General features: G+C 37.2%; 1 protein-coding gene across 2 annotated transcripts in view; it reads left to right on the top strand.

Moving 5' to 3' along the window:
• MBD-R2 (PHD finger protein MBD-R2) overlaps window positions 1–13900 on the top strand; it is a 112149-nt gene that overhangs the window by 86817 nt on the left and 11432 nt on the right. For both annotated transcript variants that reach the window (XM_089104319.1, XM_089104320.1), the window contains 2 exons: window positions 3821–3987; window positions 13559–13699. In XM_089104319.1, coding sequence (XP_088960445.1) covers window positions 3821–3987; window positions 13559–13699 — 308 coding nt within the window. The remainder of the gene's footprint in view (window positions 1–3820; window positions 3988–13558; window positions 13700–13900) is intronic.

Raw genomic sequence — 13900 nt, 5'->3', positions numbered from 1 at the left:
GTATTACGCGAACATAGGCTCGCTTCCAAGCATAGGGAAAGGTTTGTTCACTTAAGCACTGATTGATGATCGATGTCAATGGTTTGGCTAAAAACAAGGCATATTCACGAACAAGTTTGACCGGCAACTCATCAGGGTAGGAAGAGCAATTCGGTTTTAGTTTTTTAAGTTCTTTACAAACAGCAAATTTGGTAAACTGATTTATTTCGTCAGTTTCACAATCGACTAAGAGATCAACCAGTTCGGCCTCTGTAATTGAGGGGTAGGTGGTACAAATGCCAGCAAAGAACTCCTTTACATCTGAAGCGCTCATTTGAGATCCGTCAGGCTTGGGTATTTTTAGATCACTGTTAACTGACTTGCCAGTCATTTTTTTCACTGTGGAATGCCACTTCCGACTGCTACTTTGGAGAAGGGGTACTACCTTTTCCCGAACATAATTTCTTCGCTTCAAACGATTGACTGCCACGATTCGATTTCTAAGTTTCGCCGCCGCGGCTATTTGTCCGGAACTGTGCAGCTTGCACCTCATCTTGATCATTTGTTTGAGATCGCTTGTGATCCGTGGCTTATCGGACTCACTTACCGCTTCAACTTTAGTGGGAAAAAACTTGTGAAACATCTCTAACAGAAGAGAGTTAAACTGCTGAACTTTGCTATTCAGGTTTACTATAGAACATAGGTCGTCGAAGCAGTAAGTCCCGATCCACCGACCGAAATCGCAGATTGATTGAGAGTTAAGCGGACGAATAGTCACTTCGGTTCTCTTTGGCTTCGGTTGGTTATTTTTGGCTTGCCAGAGAATTACATAATGATCTGAACTCTGGAGAGGACCTAACGACCGAGGGGAGTAATAATTGTCAATCATGTTTGTAAAAATTAGGTCTAGAGTACTGCCACTCTGGTGCGTAGCAATGGTAACTACCTGCTTCAGATGAAGGACACTAGATACCCATTGTCTGTTCGTCTGGTTAAAATCGCCAGCTATTATGAAGGCAGGATAGGCATGGGCACGACGAAGTTTATCGATATAGGTCTGTAAGTAGCTGATAAGCTCTTTCCTATTTTTCGCACTCTCTGGGTAATACACAGGTGCAATTATCAAACATGAGAACTTTTTTGATAGTTTGGATGGCTTGCACTCTACCCAGACAACTTCATGACATGAATCGGTTGGTATATTTAACAGCTTAGACGAAATGTCATTACAAATATAGATACCAACGCCACCACCTTTTCTACTCAAGCCTCTATCACGGCGAGTGTTGAAATAGCTAGTGTAGCCTTTTATTCTACCCATTTCATCAGTGATATCCCAGCATTCGGTAACTGCGGCAATAGGAACACTCACTTCTCTCAGCAGTATCTCCATCTCGTCAACTTTATTTGTTAAGGATCGGGCATTACACAGAATGAAATTCGGAAGCTTTGCCTGAGCTGATAACTGTTCAGGACGTAATAGCGGGGGAAGTTCATCAGAGGAACACAGTAAGATCGGCTGCAGCTGTGATGGAGAAAGAGTGGGAGGAATTTCTTATCTTTGCAAACATCTTATTGGGCTTTACATAATTTTGATTTGTTTAACTCGTTTACCTCAAGTAATTGGCTTTTTTCATTTATTTATGATCTACATCAACTTCATACCTTTGTTATGTAAAGCCCAATTCGTTTTGCACCCCTCATTTTCCCTTATATTCATAGATTCTCGAAAAAAAATGTTTTCGATTTTTTATTTCATTTTGATTTAAGGATTTCCGTGCCTTCAACACCAAACTCTGATAATGAATTTGAAATGTTTAACTGTCTAAGACCCAGCACCGTTATATTGTACCCGATCAAGCACACCTGTCAAGAACTAGAAAGTCAAATTAGTTTGGCCAACCGATCCGCCGAAACTACCGGATTAGACCGACCCGATCGTAACTCATTTGTCCCAGTTTTCGTAGAGCTGCTTCATAGTGGTGTTAAATTTTTCAATTTTGTCGGGGAGATTATTGTTGTAAAAAAAAGCAAATGAGAAATGACTAGGAAAGGTGCCTTTATTTGTTTAGTGCCTTTAGCTGTTTAAGTTAAGCGGAACATTTTGCAGAAATTTGGAATTATTTAACTTCTAAACCACTATTCTATGAAACTAGTTTTCAAGTGTAAAAATTAGTGTCGCAACTGGAAAAAAGGGACTAACTCCAAGAAAGGCAAGCGTGTAGAGGGGGAGTTCGTACTTTTTTGTCCCTCCCCCATAAAAAACGAAAATTTTATATATGTCCTATAATAGTGTATTATTTTCGAATCGTTATCCATTTTTTCTGTTTATTTTAAAATTTCGCCCCTCGCTCGAAAGAAATTTCTATGTAGTTACCCACTTCAAGGTATGAACTAACAAAATTAAATAACAATTTCCTTCTTGTTTAAAAACTATTCTTCCTGTTCGCCCAATTCGGTAACTAAAAAATCCATATTGTTGATTTTTTTTTTTATATATATATATATATATATATATATATATATATATATATATATATATATATATATATATATATATATATATATATATATATATATATATACTCGTTTGCCTTTTTCAGTGGTGTTACTTTCGAGAAACGTGTAGGAAATAGTTATAAATTTGTCCTACAATACAGCTCCTTTTTTGAGGGTGGGCTTCACAAAGGATTTTCTGAAAGTTTCTTGTGAACTTACTGTTTTGTTACGTTTTGAAAGGCAAAAGGATACAATCCTGCCAATTCTTTAAATTACAGGGCAATTAGATGGCTAAGCTAAACCCATGGTAAATAGAAGCGTTTTTCTCTCGAGCTGTTCAGGGCGGACAAATAAAATTTCAAATGGGGATAAATCTATTTATTTAGAATTTGAAAAAACAGGTACTAAATTAATAAAATTTAAACTAGCATGTATATACACTACAAAATAAATAACTTTTCGCGTCATTCACAAAGTAATGAACTTACGGATTATTCACTAAATCATTTTCAGAGAGAGTTCACTGACAAAGTTCATTCAAAGTCTTGATGTAAATTTCCTTCTTTAATCTTGCCCAAATGTAAAACAAATTCACAATGAAGGTGGCAAAGCCCGTGTCTTCTAATTACAAACCAGATGTTGAGCTTATAGCTGTTTACTGGGTTGGTCTCATTTCTGCATATGGAAGCAATGCCTAATTTAAGGTGTTACGTCAAAATTACGGTGTTCAGGGCTAGAACGTGTTCAGGCCCCACAACATTTTATTATATCACTTTTATTTTACTGTTTGTCTGTTCGAACAATAAGTTTTTTCTGTTTTTTAAAACGGTGGCAGAAGTTGTCTTTTCATCTTAACCATCATTACTTATGTTAGCACAAAAAATTCAGGGATACAATTTATTCCATTGAAAAAAAAAAAAAAAAAATAAAAAAAAAAATGCACATTTGATTTACTTCCATAGTTGTATGAAGATGAAAGTCGATATTTGTACGGAAGATGTATATACACTTTATAATACCTTTTAATTTAAAATTGATTTTGTTTCTCTGTCTTTTCTCTGTATCGGCTTGTTTCTCATAGCTCTCTAAGGTTTCTGAAGGCTTCTCAACATGGCTTGGAAAAATGTAATGAACAAAGTATCGCGTTCTCTTTAACTAAATTCAACAAATTTGTTAACTGCAAGACTTGCTTTTGGCAGCTGCAACACTAGCAATTTACAAACCAATCAACTTTGAATTATTTAATATTTAATGTTAAATATTTAATTATTTAATATTATTTAATGCTCATTTAATTTATCCTATTCTAGTCAACTGTGATATTTTTTCCATTCTTATTTAGTGTGATATATGTTTGTGCTGGCATCATGGTGTCTGTTTTGGAATCATCGCTGAAGAAGAAGTTCCAGATAGATTTACATGTAATTTCTGCTCAAATCCAAAAAAAGTACGGCAATCTATGAGAGTTTCTTACGATGAAAATTGGCTTAAAGATGGAACACTTGCTCGGTATTTTTTTTTCCTTATTCTTCATTGTATTCTCTTGTTTCGTTTAGTGTCAGGGTGAGCTGCTGCACAGTTTGTCGTGTTTTTTTCTTAGCTCAGAACATTTCTACTACTTTGTTCCTACTGCTTGTTTACTTAAGCTGCATTATATTAATAAATTTTTTTAGCGCATATGCCAAAATTCGAGGTTGGGTCGAGGAGATGTTGGCACCACCAACAATTTTGGTTTGGAACCAAACACCACCACCAACACCAGGGTTTTGTGTCCTGGTGTCACTGGTTATTTGGTTTGGAACGAGGGTCAATGGTCTAACTCTGTAAGCTCAGCCAGAGTCTACCCAGCTCTAAATAAATACCCGGAAAAATCTGGGTGGAAAACGCGGAGATTGTTGGATGATTTGCCCTCAACCACGCATTCCACTCCCGGCCGAAGGCATTGAATGAGGAGATTGGTACCTGCGCTACGGAAACCGTTGGTCACAATGTGAAAAAAAAATTCTGAATGTTTTTAAAAGTGGAGAAGATGAGATACAAACTCAGAAGACTAGCTTTCCCTATCAACCATTAATTTGTGTCAACGATAACACCCTGGCTATCTCGGGTTTTTATTAAGCTTAGCATATTTTATTGTATTAATACTGTTTGATTTTATCCTGTGTAATTTGACGGTTGATCTCTTCCGATGTGTTTTTGATTTAGAAGAAGTGCCACTATACAGTTTGCATTGAAATTGTGATGAATCTATGGACGCCCTTTGTTGCCCTTGCTTCGTCCTGGTGTATTGTTTCTTTTTTTAATTCTTCAGTTGTACGTAAAATATTACCGCAAAGAGTTTGCAACAAAGGTTCAGTCGACCAATTCAGAAGCTTAATCGGTTTAGCCCTCTCGCAACAATATGTTCAACCAATTTATCTGTAAGACGAATGAATGAAAAAAATTCAGGAAGCAAAATTCAGGAATTGCTGGTTTGGTCATAAAATTTAATTGTACAATCTGATTAGTGATTATTTATTTATAGGTATTTATATGTATTCATATTTTTCATATAGAAAGTCCTTCAGTACAAATACATTTTTTTTCGCGAGTTACTCGAATTTATATGCCAAAAAATCTCGATAGTAGGCTACGGCTCAATGATGCGTGATATATTCCGATTCAGCACATACCTGAAAATTTGAAAAGTTTAAAAAGAGCAGAAGAAAGTCAAGAGTATTGAACAAACATGTTTGGAGTTCTGTCCCTTTTTCCATAGCGTGGTTACAGCAATAGCTGCAAGTAAATGAATTTACTACAGCCCATAGTAAACGAAAGTTTAACACGCGTTTTGTAAAATATAACTCGTGAGAAAAATTTTCCATTTTAATGGGATTCAGGAGTGATTACCATTAAATAGACTTAACTTGATAGTAATTTTTTTGGAGAAAACATGTTTTCTGGGATTTTTAAAAAGACCTTAAAACCCTCAAAAACGGCGGTGGATCGAGACGAAAAGTGCACCATGGGAATTGTTTCTGTCGAAAAATTTGAATTAGAAGCTTACAGTCCTTGAGAAACAAGGAACGTCACTTTTATTGCTTGGGTATCACTGATGTATCTCATTTTTTAACGTCTTTTTACCCCATGGATGACTGTATCGAATCAGTGGTCGTAGAATATTGGAAGAGGGATCATTTGAACGAGGTGTTCTCTTTAAATAATAAAAGAAATTGCGCCACCGGACATGGGCGTAGGCAGCATATTGTCTAGGGGGGGGGGCAGTCTATAGTGTGATGGAGGGCCTTTTATCAACTGCTTTTCCAACCATCTGCTTTTTCAGCGATATCTAATGTAAATTTGAAGGTCTAGGGGGGGGGGGCAGCATATTTAAAAAAAACGTTCCAAGATTAGTTTTAATAATATGCTTCATCATACAAAAGTAAACAGTGCAGTTGAAACTAAAAACGAACAAATATGATTGATTGGCAGATTACGCAACGTATATCTACAAAACTAGCTCAAATCAGCTGACTTATGATGACTGACTTGGCGTGGACCAGTCTAAAAAAAAAATTCGAGAAGTTCCGGGGAAACCGAAGGAAAGCCAGCATTATTTTTATGCTTTATATCACCTTGTAGCCCGTTTAAAGACAAGAAAAAAACTAGGAACCTTCTAACTCCGTGTTTTCTTTGGTTTTGATTTTTGATGTTCCTTAATTTTCAACCATATTAGTTTTCACAATGTCATCATTTTTCAGAATGTGTAGTGCCTACACTAATAAATCCTACCAGGTCCAGACGGAAGGATTGTCAAAGCGATCTGTTTATAATACTGCGCTAGCATTTAGCATTGTTTTTTGGTTTATAAAAAAGGATAATATATTTCAACAATTTTCTCCCAAATAAATGGCGAAACTAACGTCTTAAAGTTGTCAACGCATAGCTAATATTACAACATCATGCAATCTTTCCAAGGTCGTTCTTTTTGGCCATCTTGGGTCAAACGAAAAGTGGATCGTCCCTGAATAGTGTGGGGAAAAATTCGTAAGGAAGGGTTTAAAGGAAATTGGAACCTCTTTGAGGGGGTAAAGAGTGAAGCTTTGAAAAGATTGGGGTCTAGGAGGAGCGTAACCAACTGTGTTGGCCTCAGGTAGCTTGATACTGCATTGAGTTGTTAGTAGTAGTAGCTTTATTTCTGGCTTAAGATGCCTCCTTTGTCTTAAACCTTAATACCTCATTTCGCTTGTCTGAACTTTTTGGGGTGGTGTGTTTATAGTCGACTACCGTATTATTTTAATGCAATTGTCCTTAGCTCCCAACCTTTGACTAGTCTGAAAACAATCACGTGATGTTAGTACTCTAAACGTGTGTTCTCTGGACTGCTTTTAAGATAAGATATTTATTTCAAAAAGATCACTATCACAAGCCCAGAAAGGACCGAATTCGGACTTTGGAGTCGACAATATAAATGGTTGCACTAAAACTTGCAAAAATTCAAAGAACAACAACTAAATATAAAACTCATAATGAACAATCATTTAAAAGTCAATATTTAAAATTCTAAAAAGTCAATTAAAAAATTAAAAAGATAAAAACTGGTCAAACTAAACTTAAACAAATACAAATCAGAAAAAGAATTAGAACGGGTATAAAAAAGGGGGGAATAAGCAAAAAGACACAAAAAAAAGAGCGAGACATAAATACATTTAAATTAAAAGGGATACTAAGAAAGTGTCAATAATTCAACTACAGTAAATCAATAAAAGAGTTAAAAACAATAAAAATGGGTCAAGAAAGGGGGGGGGGACAAAAAAAAAAAAAAAAAAAATAAAAATAAACCCCCGTAAAAAGAACAAAGAATAAAATATAAAAATTACAGGGGGAACTGAAAAAAAGAGGGGGGGGGGCAGAAATGAGTGCAAGAACCTGGGTAGTACTATCAGCTAATAAACAAAAAAGAGGAAAAAAAGAAACTATTGAGACATTTTATTCATTTTTTCTGTAATAAAGGGGACAATAGTTCTTTCGTATCTGGAAGTAACGCAGCGAATGGGGGACAAAGCAGGAGTGGGCTCAGAAACAGCTCGAGGCAGCTGTAATCTTGATGGGGAATGATGTTTGGGGAAAGTATCTGCCAGCTGATGGTTTGTTATGGCATTTTTTGCAAAATGGAGGCACAACAAAACCCTCCTTTGCTCCAGGGTTTTCAGACTAGCTTTTTTTAGGAGCAGAGAGTATGGCACCTTGCCTTCTTTGAAAATTATTCGCAAGGCCCTTTTTTGAATTGATTCGGTTTTTTCCGATTCTTCGCGAGAGATACCAGGATGCCAAATTGGACAAGCATATTCTAGATGCAGGTGGACAAAAGATGTGTAAATCCTTAAGGAGTGAGAAGGGGGGGATGCTGAATTTATTTAGGAGCTTCAGGAGGGTGATAAACACATTAGCTCTATGGCTGATGTCTTTAATGTGGATATCCCACTTTAAATTTGAAGAAATTGTGACGCCAAGTAGTTTAAATGAGGACACAGAAATTTCAGGAGGGATAGGATTAAGAAAATAAGGCGAGAATTTTAGGAAACAAATGGGCATTATCATGGACTTAGAGGGGTTTAGTGTCATGTCTAAGTCTAAGGCCTCGTCTCCAATTTCATTGAGGATACTCATAGGGTCGCGTATGAAATTTACGAATCAAGTTTAAAAAAACCTTAGTTCATCAAAAGATTTCCAACAGCCAGAAAATTATATCTCAAGGCTGTTAATAGTGACCGAGAAAAGGAGAGTATCTCGGGGCAGGTCATTGTGAACTGGGAGAGGACTTGAATAATGGTTTTGGTATTTGACACTTTGAAATCTATTTGTTAAGAAGGAGGCAACTAATTTCACCAGTAAGGGATCAATATTGAACTCGTTGACAAGTTTCTCAATTAAAATATTGCGGTTAACAAGGTCGAATGCTTTCTGAAGGTTGATAGAAATTAAATTTAGCCAGGAATTAGGCTTTTCAAGGATTTTCCCAATGTGATCAATAAGAGAAACAAGGTAAAAGGAAGCTTCAAGTCAGTAAGAGGTAGGATTTTTTCCTTTAGCCAATCTGCAAGTAATCCTTCGTAAAGTTTTGAGAAAATAGGAGTAAGAGTAATAGGACGGACGCCTTCAAAACCAAGCTTTCCGTTTTTCTTTTTCAAAGGGTTATGAATCCCTGTTTCCAAATTGTAGGAATTTGCCCAGACTCGGTAATCTTGTTAAACAGGAAAGACAAGGGCTTAGACAAGAAATCACCGAAGACACTAATATAAGGAAAGGGGATATCCAAAGGACAAATACTTGTCTTTCTTAGTTTTTGAATTCTTCTTTCTATCTCAGACGGGGAAACAGTGGGTAAATAAGGGGAAAGGGCTCCTGATGGTAATTGGTCGGACAGTGGTGGAAGGCTCTGGACAATGGAAGCGAGGAATTTATTGAGAATATTGGCAGTAATATCAGGAGATTCGGGTAGATTGAAGTTAAGCTGTTCAAGCCTCCTGTAACACAGCTTTTTAACCTCAGAATGCCAATTTTTTGGTTTATTAGTGAGCAATACTTTGACCTTATTTTTGTAGTACTATTGTGCCAATTTGCAAATTTCTCTTTTAATTGATTTTCTTAGTTTATTGGCTTCTTCTGGTTTATAATTTTTGAAAAGCTTCAATTTGGTTCTAATTAATGTTTTTATAGTTTGGATAATAAAGGGTTTATCACTGGAGCACTTTTTAATTTTTTTTTCAGGGAAACAAATTTGATATTTGTCAATTAGCTTTTTGTGGAACATAGCAATTTTCTCATCAAGATTTTTTAGACTATAAATATCGGACCAATCTTCAGTATTCAGCCACATACCAAAAGAAAGAAGACCAGAATTTTGAAGAGGGCGATAACTGCCATATGCTATTGAGAAAGAATGCTTAAAATTTGAGGAGGGGGATAAAAGAATCGAAATATGATAACACCCACCTAATGGAGGCAAAGCTGAGGGAGGGTTGTAAAAATTATACATATTAGTTAAAATAACATTAAGAGAGGTATTTCCCCGAGTCGTTGGTATGTTAACAATTTGCTTAACTTTAAGTGAGGAGCAAAAAGAATCCATTTTAAGGTCGTTTGCATCGCCAACTAAAAAAAGACTAGCATTGGGGTATTTAGAAATAACAAAATCAGCACTTGTCTGCAATTGCTGGATGAATTTTCGTTTTGAGTCGATATTTTGATTTGGGGAGTAATAGAAAACAGCTATTGCAATAATATTAAATGGACGAGGGAGAACTTTTGGTCTAATACTATATATCATATTCAGATAAACTAGGGACTCGAATAACCTTTGGGTAAAGGTTACTCTTGGTAAAGAACAAAACACCGCCACCTTTTTTTCCAAGTGGGTGATCTAAAGGACGGAGTTTAATAAACTCTGAATAATTTGTCAGGTGCAGATACCCTGGGTCATGGGACTGTACTTCAGTAATAGCTATAATATCGATTAGATTTGATTCTAAAGCACCTCGAGTTCGGTAAGATTTTCAAAATTAAGACTTTCAGTATGCGTGACTAAAAATTTAGGAAAAATAAACCGATTGTGGAGTCTTGCCAGGGATACTTTGTGTGTTTGAGAATTTCCTGGGTGGGGTTTCAATTTAATATTATGATGCTGCAGAGAAAAAGGGTAAGAGAAGGATTTACCTTGGGGATTTGGAGGTGGTGGAAGGAAGGGCGAAGATACAGACGGAGCATGATTAGGAAGGTGCGACTTGTTTTCAGTTGTCGGGAAGTGCGAACAATTAGGATTTAATACAAGACAATTATTAAATGCAAAAGGTCTCAGACCTGAGTCACACTGGTAGGGTGGGCACGCGGGGTAAAACAAATAGGTCGGGGGCGGTGTTTTGTAGATTCAATTTAAGACGTTTTCGACTCAGGAAGTTTTTTGGTAGGGAGGAAAGGGGGAGTGAGGAAGGTCCGCCGGGACTGGGACATGGACGGGGGGGGGGAACTTACTGGGACGAGGGAGGTTGGATTTATTCCGGCAATTGATAGAGGGAGTTTAGAACCAGTCAACAGCATCTAGGGCACATGGAGTGGGTAAGGTATCCAAGGGGGCTTGTGACTGGGAGGGATCAAGGAGGCACACTTGTGCCTCTATAAAGAGGCGACCCACCACAATGTTAAGCGATTTCACAATGTCCTAGCGGTCGCAGAGAGACAGCGGTAATCGCATTTTGTAGCCCAAGCTCAAACTAAGAAACGTGCAAAATTTCACCCCCCTCCGACTTTATCTTCATGGGTAAAAATGGGCCGGAAGTTTCGAGCCTCCAACCACAGTCCACCTTTAGCTCTGTCAGATTGGGCTGAAATTTAGTAGTCACGCTTTCCTCGGACCCAGAAGCTTGTCCCCGAAATTTCAGCTCTATCCAATTACCCCTTCCCTGTTTTCCAAAAACCAAATATAGCCACTTAAAGTTCAAAAATTTGTTTTTCTTCTTAGCCACGCCTACAGGCCACATTTGGCAACTGATCCGGGTGAATGAGGACTCATTCGAAGCAGAATTCGACCTGTTAGGGCCTTTTGATATTTTCAGACCGAAAAAATTATCCCCCGAATTTTCATTCACGAAAAACCTCGTTTTCCTATAAGAACCCGCTATAAGCGGGTTCTTATCGTTGTCCTACAAGAGCCCGCGAAAACGCGGGCTCGTTTTCCTATAAGATCCCGCAAGCCTGCAAGCTGTCACATCAGCTAACAGTTAGTCAAGTAATAATAATTAATAAACTGCACAAAAACGTGCAGAAATTATTTGAAAAAAACTACGTTTTCTAAAGAGTTAAAGAGGCTGAGTTACAAGGTCGAACCTTAAAACATACAGGGATTAGGAGGCACAGTTGGGGGGCTGCCGCCACCCAAACCCCCCGCTTTCGCAGCCTTTAAATAAAAAAAAAAAAATTTTAAACTGAAAGTAAGGAGCGACATTAAATCTTAAAACGAACAGAAATTATTCCGTATATGAAAGGGGCTGTGCCCTCCTCAACGCCTCGCTCTTTATGCTAAAGTTTGACTTTCTCACAACTCTTTTTTAAACAATAAAACTTTAGCGTAAAGAGCGAGGCGTTGAGGAGGGCACAGCCCCTTTCATATACGGAATAATTTCTGTTCGTTTTAAGATTTAATGTCGCTCCTTACTTTCAGTTTAAAACACTTTTTTTTTTATTTAAAGGCTGCGAAAGCGGGGGGTTTGGGTGGCGGCAGCCCCCCAACTGTGCCTCCTAATCCCTGTACGTTTTAAGGTTCGACCTTGTAACTCAGCCTCTTTAACTCTTTAGAAAACGTAGTTTTTTTCAAATAATATGAGTAAGAGGGGATTGTGGAAGGGTTTTGGTGCAGTAACGTCTGTGATGATGATTTTACTGGCCGTGAGTAAAATTTCGGGTTGGAGGGACGTTTCGGGTAGAGGATGCCTGGGTCATGTTGCTTTGTAACGGATAGGGAGGTAGGTGAGGAGAAGTACTGGATGAGGGAAGCATGAAGCCTGAAATACTGCCTAAAAAAGGGGGCTTTCCAGGCTCGAATTCTTGAATAGTAACAGCTGGGACTGCCCAAGTTAGTGCACTTTTTTTCCGTTTGCAGCTTGATCTATTTTGTAAAAAGGAAGGGGGAAATAAATATGCAGGCTATAACACCCAAAACAACACCCACTTGATGCTAACTTACATAAAGGAACGTGGTCAAAATTACACTTTGTTTTAGTACACTTGCCAGTGAGGTAAAACGGCATAAGTGCAATAACGAGCACTTCTTTTGGTCGCACTTGTTATATAAAAATAGAGAACAAACTCTTGGACTAGCTTCATTTTGTTTTTTGAAGTTACGGATAATAGATCCATGATTATTGGGGCACTTTGGACCTAATTTACAATTTCCTTGCTTAAAAAACTTGCAATTTCTTATAACACTATTATCAGGAATACTTTTGTCCTGCAGCGTGCTTGGAGCACTATCATGTCCAAAATGAATTTTATCACATAATTTGCAAATACCTGCCAAAATTATATTAGCACATTTGTAATTATTTGCAGAGAAGTCCTTATTATTAGTCAGAATCACTTCAGTACTTTCAAAACAAATTTGTGTATCTCTGATTGAGTTCTCAAGGTCAGGATTATAATTAGGTTGAATAGAGGTGATATTGGGGTCAGGTACAATTTCTATGGCTAGTTACTGGTTAGTAATGCTCTTTGGCGAGTTAACAGGCTCTTGGAGTGTATGGCTAGTTACTCATTAGTATGGCTCTTTAGCTAGTTAACTGGGTCGTGGCTTGTATGACTAGGTGTTGTCTAGTATGGCTCTTTTCTAGTTAACTAGCTTGTGACTTGTATGGCTAGTTATTGGCTCTTAATGCTCTTTGGCCAGTTAATAGGCTGTTTGGCTTGTTATGCAATAAAATGTCGCTAAGGAATCCTGAATTTGTAGAAATAAAAACTTTTGTCATGAGTTAGAACAAAAATTGAAAATACTTGGGTTTAGAAAAGGCCATTATTCTTCGTGTTTGGCAAGGTACGCAATGTGCGTACAATCCTGATAAGCCTAAAATTTGTGGGATTAGTTTCAAAATCTTCTTAGTATTCTGTGGTCTTTTTCCAGACGTGAATTTGCCACTTCTTGGCTAAAAATATTTTATGGTGGCGTTAGTAAATTATACGGGTAAATTTTGCACACTAGTAGAAACGAGTTTCAGACTAAGGGTAATCTTCATGTATCGAAAATATTGATACTTTTGAATGTCGATCAACTCAGCAATATGGAACTGCTGAATTCGACATTTTTGGTACCGTGTCCAGTATTTAGGTACGCTATATCTAGTGCGAAGTTGTCTCTATTTTATTTGTTTGGTATTGTTAAATCTAAAAGTGATTTAAAACTAAAGGCGTTTGAGATGAAAAGTGTGATATTAAAGGCAACAGTTCTGAGGGGTATGCAATTTCTTTTTCCATTGCTTTTGTTTGACTTGCTGTATGAGTTTGATTAGACATTAGAGAAAGTATTATTGAGTAAGCGAGGATTTAATTCTTTTAGACTTGCTTTTGTCGACAAGAAAAATGAGCATTCAAACCCAAAGCGTGTAATGACCTTACAAAAAACACATACTGCCTTGGGAGAATCGCTAGAAATAGGAAACATTTTGGCCAAATTGTCGAAACAAGTTGACATCTCTAAGTAAGTCGATTTAATCTGCCGTTTAATAATTTGAAGTGTTTAACTTTTCACATTTAAGTGTACTTTAATGGCTATGTTTGCGCTTCCAGTTTTATCCTAAGGGAAGTTTTACTGCTTGAGTTTGATAAAAGTAAAGTAAATTCTTAAAGAACCTTCTTTGACAGGGTTTGTAGTTGTGCAAGAAAAAAAAGATTTATTGAA

Source organism: Artemia sp. Qi Xiang Cuo, chromosome 18 (assembly GCF_049724085.1).
Source record: "Artemia sp. Qi Xiang Cuo chromosome 18, ASM4972408v1, whole genome shotgun sequence".
Lineage (NCBI taxonomy): Eukaryota > Metazoa > Arthropoda > Branchiopoda > Anostraca > Artemiidae > Artemia > Artemia sp. Qi Xiang Cuo.
Note: the sequence above shows the minus strand (reverse complement) of the source record. Positions and strands in the feature narration are given on the sequence as shown.